This window comes from Herpailurus yagouaroundi, unplaced genomic scaffold (assembly GCF_014898765.1).
Source record: "Herpailurus yagouaroundi ecotype Mexico unplaced genomic scaffold, PumYag 29, whole genome shotgun sequence".
Lineage (NCBI taxonomy): Eukaryota > Metazoa > Chordata > Mammalia > Carnivora > Felidae > Herpailurus > Herpailurus yagouaroundi.
Window position 1 is genome coordinate 30,027,431 of NW_024412377.1, and position 14,789 is coordinate 30,042,219.

Sequence of the window (14,789 nt, forward strand, 5' to 3'; positions counted from 1 at the left end):
GGGGGGGGGCAGAGAGAGAGGGAGACACAGAATCGGAAACAGGCTCCAGGCTCTGAGCCATCAGCCCAGAGCCCGACGTGGGGCTCGAACTCCCAGACCGCGAGATCGTGACCTGGCTGAAGTCGGACGCTTAACCGACTGCGCCACCCAGGCGCCCTTCAAATACTGTTTTTTTAAAGAACCTGGTCTTTATTCAGCATATAGCTTTTATGGAGGGCTCTGATTTGTGCCGTAAGAATGTTGGTATGGGGGCAGGTTGGATTGGAACAAGGGAAATTTCTGTCTGTGGTCCACATCTCCGTTCATCTCGTCATGACTAACCCCCAAGAAGTAAAGACTGCTCCTTTACTTCAAGGGTGGGCCTGTGAGAGTGCAGCCTCGAACCCCATGCCTGCGCCCAATCTTCAGTTGCATCATCCAGGGCCAGCTTCTTCAGAGGTGAGAAGTACTTTCCCACACTGGAGGAAGCTCATTGTGTTTAAGAGCTGATGTTAAGAAGACAAATTCTTACTTCCCAGCCTAGATTCAGAGCCCTGCTTTGCCACTTTCTTTCCCAAGGTGAGAGGGAAGGTGCGGTCCAGCAGCCAGTACTGGCTCATGAGATAAATAAGCACAGGAATTGAGAGCAAGCACTTAGAAAATTGTGTAGCAAGTTGATATATGTTTGGAATCTAATAAAAATTTGGGTCAGCCCTTTGCAGTCTTTTTATTTTTCTAGAAGTAGTATATTTGTCTGCAAGGGATTGGAAATTAGAAAACAAAGACTAGCCTTGTACCACGGATGGTTTGAGAAACACTGCTCTAGGCAGGACCCCAGATTGGAGGGTAAGACCTTCTCCAGGGTACCTCCTGTTTATTCTAGAAGTGGGTTCATTCTTCCTTATTCCCAAGTCCAAGGAGTCTGGTTCGTTCTTCTTTTTTTAATCAAAAAAAAAAATTTTTTTAATTTTGGTAAAACACACATAAATATAAAATTTAACCTCTTAATTATTTTTTGTGTACATTTCAGTAGTGTTAAGTACATTTACATTGTTGTACAACCAATCTCCAGAATTCTTCTCATCTTGCAAAACTAAAACTCTGTACTCACTAAACAGCTTGTCCTTTCCCCTCTACCCAGTCCCTGGCAACTGCTGTCCAGCTTTCTATCTTATAAATATGACTACCTCAGTACCACATATAAGTGGAATTATACAGTATTTGTCTTTTTGTGACTAGCCTATTTCAGTTAACATAATGTCCTCCAGGCTCAGACATGTAGCATATGCCAGCATTTCTTTCCTTTTTAAGACTGAATAATATCTCATTGTATGTGTGTGCCACATGTTGTTTATCCGTTCATCTGTCCACGACACTGAGGTTGCTTCTGCCTTCTGACTGTTCTGAATAATGCACGGAACATTTATTAATCTCTAATAAAATATCATTTTAAGACCCTTCTTTCAATTCTTTTGGGCATATTTCCTGAAGTGGAATTGCTAGATCACATGGTAATTTTATTTTGAAATTTTTGAGGAACTGCCATATTTTTTTCCCTAGAGGCTGCACCATTTTGCATTCCCACCATCACTGTGTAAAGGGTCCCAGTTCTCCACATCCTGGCCAATACATGTTATTTTCTGGGTTTTGTTTGTTTATTTGTCTTTTGTTTATATAGCCATCCTAATGGGTGTGAGGTGTTATCTCATTGTGGTTTTGATCTGCATTTCCCTACCGATTAGTGATGTTAAGCATCTTTTTATGTGTTTGTTAGTCTTTTGCTTGTCTTCTTTGGAGAAATATCTATTCAAGTCCTTTGCCCAGTTTTTTCTTTTTAATTTTGTTAATGTTTATTTATTTTAGAGAGAGGGAGACAGAGTGCGATCAGGGGAGGGGCAGAGAGGGAGAGAAGGAGACAGAATCTGAAGCAGGTTCCCGGGTCAGAACTATCAGCACAGAGCCTGATGCGGGGCTCGAACTCCCGAACCAGGAGACCAGGACCTGAGCCAAAGTCAGACGCTTAACTGACTAAGCCACCCAGGCACCCCTCCTTTGCCCAGTTTTTAACTGTATTGTTTGGCTTTGTTGTTGTTGTTGTTGTAGTTATTGTTGAGTTGTAGTTCTTTATTCTAGATATTAATTCCTTATTAAATATATGATTAGCAAATATTTTCTCCCATTTCATAGGTTGTTGCCTTTTCAGTCTGTTAGCTGTTGTCCATTAATGCACAGAAATTTTTAATTTTGATATAGTTCAATTTACCTGTTTGTCTTTTGTGCTTGGGCTTTTGGTGTCTTATCAAAGAAATCATTGCCACATCTAATGTCATAAAGCTTTTCCATAATATTTTATAGTTTTTGCTCTTAGGTTTAGGTCTTTGATCCATTTCAAGTTAATTTTTGCATCATGTAAGGCAAGGGTCCAGTTTTATTTATTGCATATGGTACAATTTTGCTAGCACCATTTGTTGAAAGGGGCCTACTTCCTACACTCAGGTATTCCCTACCTGGCCAACAAAATGAAAGACAAAGTGCTAAACAAGCATTGCTGGGAAAATTTGGGTAGTTTATACCTTGATTTTGGCAACTGGGGGAAGGAAAGCCTGGCTATTTGAAAGCTAAATGTCATGATTTGATGTTGCATATAGAGAGTATGGTTGTTTTCCAGCAACACTGTTATTAGTTTTAAAAAATGGAATTTAAAATACTAAATTTCATGGAGTTTTGCAAAGAGACCATCCTACCTTCCAAACAAACTCATATCCCCTAAGTTAAAATACCTAGAAAGGACAAAGGAAACTGTATGGTCTGGTAATTCAAAGGGGGAGTCTTAAGTGATCCTGATATAAAGATCTACTCAGTAAATTTTGCTGAGTTTAGTGCTGGGGGAAAAGATACCTCCTCTGAAAAACTAGTATTTTTCCTTTTTCTTTTTCTTTATCTTGGCCACTGGGAAATTGAGTGTTGTATTATTATGTTTACCCTTTCATTCCTTTGTTATTCACCTTCTACTCAGTTGTTTTGATTTTCTTTATAAGTCCATGTTATTGAAGTATAATTTATGTCTAAGGCAGAATTCACCCATTTCAAGTCTTGACAAATGTATGCACTTATGTAATCACCACTTTAGTCAAGATTATAGAACATTTCCATCCCCACAAAATGTTCCCCATGCCTCTTTACAATTATTACCCCCTTTCTGCCCCCTGTGAAGTAGTTCCATTGATTCTACACCCTTCAAGTTAGCCACCAACCTGCCAAAAATACCTTTGGGAAGCAGGTAGAATATGAGAGTAACTACTTAAATGAAATAGCCTTTTTAAGCTCTCGGCTGTATTCTTCCTGTAATCTGTCATTTAATTTTTCTTCATATCCAAAATAAACACCATTACAATTTCTTAGTACTGAAGTCTCACTGCGGCTAACTCTGAGCTGGTGTCTTCAGAAGCACTGCCAGATACCGTTACAAGACTGTTATTTTTTCTCTTTAGAAATTAACCATCTAGGGGTGCCTGGGTGGCTCAGTCGGTTAAGCATCTGACTTCGGCTCAGGTCATGATCTCACGGCTCATGGATTCAAGCCCAGTGTGCTTTGGGCTCTGTGCTGACAGCTCAGAGCCTGGAGCCTGTTTCAGATTCTGTGTCTCCCTCTCTCTCTGCCCCTCCCCTGTTCACGCTCTGTCTCTGTCTCAAGAATAAATAAACATTAAAAAAAAAAAAAAAGAAATTAACCATCTAATCCAAAGGACTTTTTAAACCAGACAGATTTGTTCCCATATGGGTTTGCCCATCCCTAAGTGGTCCACAGCTTTGCCAAAAGATGAAATATGTAATGAGTACCAGTTGCCATATTGTAGCATGTTAGAAAGCCAGGGGTCCTGCTTTCTAGTAATTCAGCAACTCATGACCTCTGAAAATCTGCAGCTGTTTTTGGAAATGTTAGAGCTGTGACTTATTTGCAGAGGTCGTGACAGTGTCTTGAAGTGACAAGAGGTTGAACCGACTGGATTGTGTATGGGGACACCTTGGGCTCGAGGTGGGTGTGTGGGTCACTAGAGAGACAGGAGTTGTAACTAACTTATGCATGAGGAATTCCAGTACATGGCTTGCATCAGAACAACATGAGCTTGAATGTGGATGGTATATAGTTCTTCCCAGGATAATAAATAAACAACAACAAGTAATGTCGGGTTTTAACCCTGTTTTTATTTGTCAAAGAAAAGGAATTGTTGTTGTCATTATTTTAAAATTCTGGAATTACCATGATGTAATGAATTGAATTCAGGATGAAGATGTGAGCTAAAATAGATGATCTTCAGGTACAGTGTTTCAATATTTCCTTGTAATGTGATAGAGCTGTTTTTTTTTTTTTAATTTTTTTTTCAACATTTTTTATTTATTTTTGGGACAGAGAGAGACAGAGCATGAACGGGGGAGGGGCAGAGAGAGAGGGAGACACAGAATCGGAAACAGGCTCCAGGCTCCGAGCCATCAGCCCAGAGCCTGACGCGGGGCTCGAACTCACGGACCGCGAGATCGTGACCTGGCTGAAGTCGGATGCTTAACCGACTGCGCCACCCAGGCGCCCCAAGATAGAGCTGTTTTTAAAGGGAAATCAGCATGACCAAAAGAAGCATAAATTATAACCATTTGACATATTCTTGAAATTATTTTCTGTGTGAATGGTATAAAAAGGAAAGTCCTTGAACCAGGTATGTTTACAAAGCACAGAAAGTCCTAATGCAAAGATTGCTTGAGGTACTGTGTGCCAGTATTAGAGCAATGATACTCAGTGATGTATCCTAAAATGCTTGACATTTCAATGCATGGGGTGGAGAGAATGTCCATTTGTTTTGTTTTTTAGTTTTGCTGGCAATGCTCAAGTTACTATATATCTTATCTCTTATTTTAGACTCATTAAATAAGAAAGCTATTATCTCAAATTCTCTTGTTCATGTGCACCATAATCACATGTATTTGGACTACTTAAGTCCAGGAACAACCCAGAGAGCTGTAAATAAAAATCATGTGTATTCCTTTTTCTCTGAATTTTTTATTATTTTTTTAAAGTTTATTTATTTTGAGAGAGAGAGACAGTTGGCGGTGGGGCGGGGGGGGGGGGGGGCAGAAAGAGAGAAGGAGAGAGAGAATCCGAAGCAGTCTCTGCCCGCACAGAGCCTAAAGAGGGGGTTGAACTCATGAACCGTGAGATCAGGACCTGAGCCAAAACCCAGAGTCAGACACTTAACTGACTGAGCCATCCAGGTGCCCTAGATCATGTGTATTTTTGCTCGGTGACTATAATTTGGCCTCCCAAACAATCCCAATTAGCCTGAGTTTGAAGGAGAGGGTGGTTATGGATGTACGAGATTGTACTGAATTTGATACATTTTCATTTTATTTAAGAAAAGGACAGCATACATAGTCTGCTACAGAGAGAAAACCTTTAAAAGAATCGACTCTTTTGTTGAACATAATTAAATTTCCATTATCTTTTTCTTTGCCAGAAGTTTAATGATTAATGCTTAATAATTAAGATGTAATTGATTCCCCAAATGTGCTTCCACTTGATGAAAGTAGCAAAGGTCTAATCTAATAAACACTTGCCAACTAAATTTTTCCTCTTTTCATTAACTTTCTTTTAGGACTCAGCCCAAAACCATGTTTGCCCAAGTTGAATCTGATGATGAGGAAACAAAGAATGAGCCCGAATGGAAAAAGCGTAAAATCTGAAGACTCTCACGTGAAAGCTATTTGCATGAGGGGGAGGAATATTGGACAGGATTTTTTTTTTAATGAAATAAAAAATGCATTTTTATGAGCAACTTTTGTGCTTTGCATTATTGAACCATTCAAAAGATTGGTGGCTACCCTTCACTACAGTTGTCCTTACATATTCTTAACTACAACTATGAAATCTGTAATATAAATGAGAAACAGATTCTTAGCCTATTACCAAGTGCTTTAGGTATTTGGAAACTTTATTTAACAGTTATTGGTCTTGTACAGATTCTTATAACCTTAGGGGAGGGGAATGTACATAGAGACAGACATGTGTCTTGAGCAATTCTAGGAGCATAATATGGAAATAGACATCAAAAAGTTTAGTATTTCTGTATAATTTCACCACAGTTGTTTACATGATTATAAGTAATTAGGCTGAGTTCAGGCTAAAAGCATTGCCATACTAGGAAAGAACATGTATCTAATTATTCCTGAACAACAGACTACAGTGGTTAGGATTTAGGAAGCAGGCTTTGAAGTCAGACCCATGTGGGTTCAAACCTTGGCTCTGCCCTTTACTGTCTGGGTCACCTTGGGAGTTCTTAAACTTCTCTCTTCTAGTCTCAGATGATGATAGCACCACCCTCATAGATTTGTTACAGGATTAGATGAGACGCTCCTTGTAAAGTGTTTAGTATAGTACCTGGCATGTAGTAAACATACAATACATTATTTCCTATTTTAAAATAGAGCTAATGATACCTACTTGGCCTGATTTTTATTCCTATTAAGTTAGGAAAGTGTAGAAATGCTTTGTATATGTAAGAGCTATGTAATTAGAAGATAGTAAAGAATCATTCTAGGGGTATCTGGGTGGCTCAGTTTGTTAAATGTCCAACTCTTTTTTTAAAAAAATTTATTTATTTTTGGGAGAGCACAAGTTAGGGGAGGAGCAAAGAGAGGGGAACAGAGGATCTGAAGTGGTCTCTGCACTGACAAGCTGACAGGCTGACAGCACAGAGCACAATGTGGGGCTTGAACCCGCGAACCGTAAGATCATGACCTGAACCAAAGTCAGATGCTCAGCTACTAAGCCACCCAGACACCCCAAATGTCCAACTCTCGATTTCAGCCCAGGTGTTGATCTCAGGGTTGTGAGTTCAAGCCTCGTGTTAGGCTCCATACTGGGTGTGGAGCCCACTTAAAAGAAAAAAATCATTCTATAAGATCCTTGTGCTTTTGTGACTGGAAAACTAAAACAAAGGTTGGCAGTTTGTCCAAAGTAATAATGAGTCAATAGAGTAAAATTCTGTGGACTGGTTTCACACAGACCTGGGGTAATTTTGCATGTCAAATAGTCCCTGCTAGAAAATTCAGGAGTGTTTAGTCCTCTTGCCTTCTGCCCTCCTGCTCTCATTTAGCCTAGTGAATTAAATAATAATAAAAATGAATGATGATCCAAAATGTGTGTTGGAAAGTTGCAGGCCTCACATACCCACCCCCTCCCAAAAACCTTTTGTAACAACTACTCACGTGTACGTAGCTTTCCTGCCCCTGCAGTTCTGAGGTAGAAATGGGCATTCCTCTATAAATACATCCTAAAAACCATTCTTGTCACCTGCTCTCTATCCTTTTTCCTTTCCACCCCTATCTTCATCCTATTCCCCTTCCCTCATCACTTAGCTTATAGGTAATAGGTAATAAGAACTAACATTTGCTACAAGCCTACTGTCTGATGACTACCATTCTGAGCTCTTAACTTGTAATAGCTCATTTAATCCTCAAAAAAAAAAAAATACCATGAGTAGGTAAAGTTGCTAAACCCATTTTACAGACAAGCAGAATAAACTCAAGAAGTCAAGTAATCTGTCTGAGATAATAGTAGGGAGGGCTGTACAAAGACACTCAAGATTTCTAAGCATCAGTAATTAACAAACTGCCTCAAGTTTCCTATTCCTGTTGAAATACACTTCATCCAAAATCAATTACAGACCAATATTTTGTTCCAACTGCTTAGGATTTGTAAATCTACTGTTTCTTGGATGAAATTTACTGAAAGCATTTCATATTTTTTCCCGGTCTTAACATAAACATTGCACCATATGGAAGTATTCGTCTTGCACGGCCAAAAGTTGTCATGGAGGGTTGGAGGGGGGAATAAAAACTATATCATAGCGGTCTTGGCGGAGCCTGCCTATGATGTAAGGGGAGAGAAAGACGGATTTAGCACGAAGATGATCTTCTCATTGTTACCCGCAACACAAGTGGCCCTTTTTATGCATGAGATGATCTATCTCACTCGAGAATTTTATAAAAAACTTTTTTTTTGTCCACACAAGATTGGCAAAGGACACATAGGATTTCTGTATCAACTTTGGTGAGTGAGGACCTCAGAACCAGGACTGGACCAATAGTGGGTGCTCATTGGACCTATAGTCCCATCACCAGGGTGGACCTCTCCAGTCGGTATTCCATAGGCCCTCACACTCTTCATGGCCCTCGGGCCTCATTGTCTTAACCCCATATAATCTTACATTCCCTATGTCCCTCAACTACACAAATAAGGGACATGGAAGTCATAATAATGACTCCTCCCTCACCCCCTGCCACCTCATGTAAACATTTGCCAGTTTCTATCCATGCTGTCTGCTGACTCTCTTATATTTGACCTTCTTCTCTTTCCCTTCTCCTCTTGCTAGAATTTAGTCCCTCTTTTGTCCCTTACCAGGACCTGCCAGGAGCCTCCCTCCCAACTAATCTCCTTGTTTTTAATTTGGTCCTGAAATACATCTTTTATCCTGCCATCAGACTTAGCTTTCTAAAACTAAAACCTACATTTCATCCCTCTGCATAGAGCCTTCCAGGGTGTCTGTGTCCATAGTTTGAACCCATTTGTGTGGCCTCCCCTTGTCTTTCCTGCTTTAGCTCCTGCTGATGGTTCTTGCACATCGTTCTGAGTTCCAGCGACTCTGAATCTGGGAAGCACCATGGTCTCTGCACCTGAGTGCGTTTGCACGTACTGTCCCTCCTTCCTTCCTTGTCTGCCTGCTTGTTTTTGAATATGGGGATCAAGTTCACCTTTCCTGTGCAGCCTTCCATGACCCACTCTGGAAGGCAATTAATTGCTCCCTCCTCTGCCTCTCTGGTGGCTTTCTTAACTCTATGCTATAGTCTTCTTTTATGTTCATTGTAAGTGTATATGTGTGTGCCTCGTGGGCCTGAGTGTGTGTGTTTCCCACCCTGGGATATACATTGTAAAAATGAAAACGCGTTGGGTCTGTGAATGTTCAATGAATTTGTTTAATGAATGAGAGGAGCCACATTTTATTCACATTTGTATTCCTAGGCCCTAGCCCTGAGAAAGGGGTTAAAAAAAGTGCGCATTAAATATTTGGCAGAGGGAAAAAGAGAAACAGGAAAGGGTGAGGGAAGGATGAAACGAGAATGAGGTGCGAGAAGTGTTTCTGCCTTGCCAGTGGGAAGAAGGATCACTGGTATGCAAGCTTCAGCAGTATCCAGGCTGCTTTGCCTTTGTCTGTTGGGATCTATTCATTGATGACTGTTGTGATGGCTCAAGGAAGAAGCAGCAGCATTGTAAACAGTTGCCGGTGTTGCACCTGGCATGGCCTAAGTCCTAAGCCACCATGACATCCTCAGGCACTCACCTCCTATCTGGAATCACCAGAGATCTGAGCTCTCTCTTGCATGGGGGTGCTTAACCTAAGCAAGTTGTCTGTGAACCCCCCAAAGTATGTAGCACACATTGCTTATGCTCACGTACATTTTTCTGTAGCGTGGATCCACAGCATTAATTAAAATTCTGTGTCATTATGTGTTTCTAGCAGCTCTTTTATCTCCCAAGATGACTGTAAATTTGGGCCATCCAGACTTGAGAATCAGGATATAACTGTCACACACATTCACATACACACAAAATACCAAACTAAAACAGAACAGCCTAAACTAAAACCACTAACACACTGGCTCCCATTTAATCTTAGCCAGCTGATCTTACTGCATTGTAGTCAGACCTTAATTTTTATTCTTTAAAGATGATCAGCCTTCTGTCCTGCTAACAGCTGAAGAGATCAGCTTTATGATTCCATGAAGGTGGCAGCCAAAGGTGAGCACTTCTTTATGTGATCTAAGAATGAATATTAGATTTGAGCCAATTTGAGAAAAGCTTTTAGGAATCAACATTACTATTTCAGGCATCTGTGAGCCTGTCAGTGTTTAATAACCAATAAGTCAGATGTGGTAGGAGAAAAGGAGGGTAACCAGATGCCTGCTTAGACGTGTACATCCAGTCTGGGTCGGTAGCCCTTTAGAGGTAATATGCTTCATTCATTTATCAGTCTTCTTGTGTGTGAGGTGGTCAGGAAATGGGGGAACACCGTTAACAAATGCCTTTTGAAAAGCATCTATCTTGAATGGAGGGTACCACAAGCTACCATGACCACGACTCTAATTTTTACTCAACACCCTCATCAGAGAACTGATCAAGGGAAAGTGCCTACAGATGGGATATCTTGTGTGTGTGTGTGTGTGTGTGTGTGTGTGTGTGTGTGTGTGTGCATGTATATCTAGGCTATATAGGTGGAGGAGGGGCTTTGAGGTTAAGAGTAGAGACATTTGGTATTTAAGTAGTTTTCTGAATTATCAAAGTTTATTTTGGGGGTCTTCGAAATTAAAAAAAATTTAATGTTTATTTTAGAGAGAGAGAGAGAGAGAGAGAGAGAGACAGAGCATGAATGGGGGAGGGGCAGAGAGAGAGGGAGTCACAGAATCTGAAACAGGCTCCAGGCTTTGAGTTGTCTGCACAGAGCCCAACATGCGGCTCGAACTTATGAGCCATGAGATCATGACCTGAACTGAAGTCAGACGCTCAACCGACTGAGCACCTACGTGCCCCTAGAGTCTTCAGGTTTTTAAATAAAGGCATTTTACAGGTACTCAACATGCCCCCACTTGTACCAATACTCTTTAAAGAAAATTTAGAAAACGTTGACTTAAAGTGACCATTAAAGATGGCCACAAGTTTTTTTTTGACATTCCTATCATCAAGAAAAGTCCCTCCCCTTAAATCTGAGCAGGTGCTGTGATGGCTTGCCCAACAGAACATGGCAGAAGTGACACTGTGCTAGTTACCAGGCCCCACCATAAAAACACTTGGAGTTTCTACTTCCTTTCTCTCAGAACTTGTTCTTGAAACTGGGCTGCCATGCTTTGAGGAAGCTTCAGCGGCTCCATGGAGAGGCCCACCTGGAGAAGAACTGAGGCCCTGGCCAAGCCCAACTGAGCTCCCAGCTGATAGCCAGCACCAGCATGTTGTCGAGCCATCTTGGGAAGCAGATCCTTCTGTCTCAGCTCAGTAACATCAGCCGTCGCTGCAAGAAGCAGAGAAGAGCCAACCCCCTAGAAGCCCCACCCAAGTTGCAGAGTGATGAGAACAATAAATGACTATTGTCATGGAAAGCAATTAAGTTATAGGGTTGTTTGTTATGCAGAAATATATAACTGGACGAACCTAAAAGGTAAGAAATCATTCAAATACAGACAGTGCTAATGACCAGACTCTGTATTTTAATGACTCCCTTTCCAATTTTTAAGTTTTAAGTACAAATTTGAGAATTATTTGCTCTTCTTAAAACATGATTATAATATTTATTTAAAATACGGTGTATTTTTTGCTTGGTAAATAAACAAGTAAACTTTCTATGTGACTACAAACCTCATACATATTTTCAGGGGCTACTTAGTTTATGATACAGATATATTTTCTATTCTTAACCATTCTTTTATTATCAGAAACAAAGATTGTTTTCAAACTTCCTATCCTAAGCATTGCTGCTTTGTTTTATTTCTATGCCTAAAGCTTCTTTACATAGGATTCTTTTCTTAGAATTGGTTATGAAAATAGAATTGTGGAGGGTCAAAAGGAATGACTCGTATTTGCTGAATAGGATTATTGTAATCTTGGTAGTTAACTTACCTGTCCAGAACTGTGAGAGACTAAATTTCTGTTGTTTTTAAGCCACCTGGTCTGTGATCATTTAAGGCAGTCCTAGGGAACAAATACACCTTGCAACAAGATGTGAGGAATGCTTGGATCCATGTGAGCTTTTCAAGGCAGCATATCACAGTTCACTAAGCCCTCAGGAAAAGGAAAAAAAAAATTCACAAGACTTTCAGGACCCAACATCAAAGTTTAGAATCCTATCTATTGTTCTTCACCTCCCTCCCCTGCTCCCCAGCTCCAACCATCAGTATGGACTTGAGTTATTATAGTTGTTGTTTTAAGCCACTAAATTTTGAAAGTAGTTTGTTACACAGCAATAGACAACTAACACAATTTCTAATGCAGCTAGTTCATCTTTCATTGTCGGTATCTAGCCACTAGTTTCCAGAGAGACTTCCTGTTCAATCTTCTGAGGGTGGACTCTAAAATAATTTGTCTTAAGGCAGTGAGATCACTTGGTTTTTCTTGATGGGATGGGGGTGAGGGGACAGATTTTATTCTATAGGATGGAAAGACTGTCAGGAATCACTTGGGACAAACCCAGAGATTAGAGCTCAAGGAAATAATTGTAATACTCTTTTCTTGAGTTTTTTTGAGTCAGGAGAGTCGCTCCCCTTCTGTTTCCCCCTCATTTGACTCGGCTAAAAGTGGTTCCCTGAACTGCTTTGGCATCCACACTGATCTTTTTTTTTTTTTTTTTAATGTTTATATATTTTTTAGCCAGAGGGAGAGCATGAGCTGCGGAGGGGCAGAGAGAGGGAAACAGAGGATCCGAAGCAGGCTCCACGCTGTCCACACAGAGCCCAATGCAGGGCTTGAACTCACGAACTGTGAGATCATGACCAGAGTGGAAGCTGGATGTTTAACCCACTGAGCCACCCAGGCACCCTTCTACACTTGGTCTTATCCCTCAGCCTCGGTACAGACAGCCAGCCAGCCAGCCAGCATTATAGCCTCCTGTCCAAAGTAGCCATGACACTGTAAGCCCATGAGTAAGTTTCCTCACAGCTTTTTTTATTCTGAGACATCTATGGCTGATGGTTTTGTTTTACAAGTCACTTTGAGGCGTGGGTGGCTGACAACTGGACTCTCTCCTCAGATCTGCCTGACAGAGCTCATGTGACCGTGGTCTGGTGCCGCTCTGAGGTCTCTGATGTCGATCAGCCCTGGCAAAACATAAACATATGAGACAAGCATATTTACTACATTAATCAGGGGTCTTAATCAGTGGTATGGCTGGTATCTTGGAAGAAGAATCAAATATGAAGTCAGAAGTTTGGGGCTTATGTTTCTCCTTTGCCAGTTGGTGATTTTGTGAGTTTAGGGAAGTCATATAAACTGCAAGCCTCAGTTTTTCATCAGTAGAATGGCAATATCAATCACCTAGCTTATACCCAGAGGGATGTTTTAGGGTTCAAATGAGAGTGTATCTGTGTGTGTGTGCATGTGCATGTGTGTATGTGTGTGTAAGAGCTTAGCAAATAATAAAATGTTAATGTAGTTGGTTGCTCTTGTGGTTATTTATTATTAGTATCTCCGTAATGTACAAGAAGGGTGTGTTCTTAGAAAACAAGCCCAAATCCGTATCAGCCCCATAATTAAGAATCGTGGTGGCAGATAGGGCACTTTACCCACAGGTAGAATTTGATTCTTTATCATCTCATGTGAAAGTTATCCAAGATTTGGCTAACGTTGTCTTAGATGGGCTTGGTCCTGGTTGATTCAGCTTCTCAGGGAGCCAATTGGGACCCTGATCTACCTCCTGTTAGCCTCGCTGTTGGCCATGTTTGACACAGTGACCCTCATAGTGCTGGCAGTGACGGCATCTGAAACCTGACCAAATTTAGAAAAATGGGAAAGCTGTCTTTTGCATTTCTCATAGGCTATTTTGATATTGCTTTCTTTTTTCTCATTTGCCGTTGTTTTTCCCCAGCGTTGAAAAATACCGTGTTCATTTCATTGGGTGCCATGTGGTCTTTTCTTTGATTCTCCTGCCTCTTATTTATGAAAAAAGCAGCCAGTCAACCATGACAGCCAGCAGCGGTCTTGCCTCCTAAGTACAGAGTCAGTTTTGTTTCCCTTATTTTATTTTTAAAATAAGATTTATTTCCTTTATGGAAAAAAATCTTATTAATTTCCTTTTTGGAAAAAAATCTTATTATTCAGAAATACATGATGTAGAGAACAGTTCTAGTATCAGGAGACATGAATTCAAATGCTGCTGGGTCAGGCAAGTTACATAAGCTTTTTGGAACCTCAGTGACTCTCCGGAATATTAGGAGGATCAAAGTGTGGAAGCACTTTGCCAACAATAAAACACTCCACAAATGTTCTCCTTACTGCTTCTATATTCAGAGGTGCCCTTGCAGGAGCAGACAAGCTTTTCAGAGATTCTGGTTTCGAGATATTTCTTGGAAATGCTATATTGTGGCATGTGTGGATTTGACCTGAAACAAGTCAGTTCTTTTTTTTTTTTTTATTTTTTTAATTTTTTTTTCAACGTTTATTTATTTTTGGGACAGAGAGAGACAGAGCATGAACAGGGGAGGGGCAGAGAGAGAGGGAGACACAGAATCCGAAACAGGCTCCAGGCTCTGAGCCATCAGCCCAGAGCCCGATGCGGGGCTCGAACTCACGGACCGCGAGATCGTGACCTGGCTGAAGTCGGACGCTCAACCAACTGCGCCACCCAGGCGCCCCTAAAACAAGTCAGTTCTGAAGAACATGTGGCAGGTCTATTTCTTTACCGCAGAAATTTGCAGCCCTGGTCTTGAAATCCAGGCCTTACCTGTTTAGTGCCCAAAATGGCAATACCAAAATGTATGGGCCCCCCTGGAAGCTGGGGATTAGACTGTGACCCATCCCCTCAGCCTCTCCCCTGTTGATCTGCCCCAATGACCGAGTTCTTTATCTCATCTGGGTCCAAGGCTGGCTGAAGCCCAAAGCATTGTGCATGTTTGACCTTCTCTTTTGCCTGATAATGTGTGACCTGGAGGTGAGATTCATGAAGCTTCTCAGAGCCAAATGTGTGGCCCTAACTTAGCTGTGCCTGGATTTACTCACATCT

The 14,789-nt window shown here is 41.0% G+C and overlaps 1 protein-coding gene across 1 annotated transcript in view; it reads left to right on the forward strand.

Moving 5' to 3' along the window:
• WDR70 (WD repeat domain 70) overlaps positions 1–5,804 on the forward strand; it is a 308,347-nt gene extending 302,543 nt beyond the window's left edge. The window contains exon 18 of the mRNA XM_040495635.1: positions 5,625–5,804. Coding sequence (XP_040351569.1) covers positions 5,625–5,712 — 88 coding nt within the window. The 3' untranslated portion in view covers positions 5,713–5,804. The remainder of the gene's footprint in view (positions 1–5,624) is intronic.
• The last annotated feature ends 8,985 nt before the right edge of the window (positions 5,805–14,789 follow it).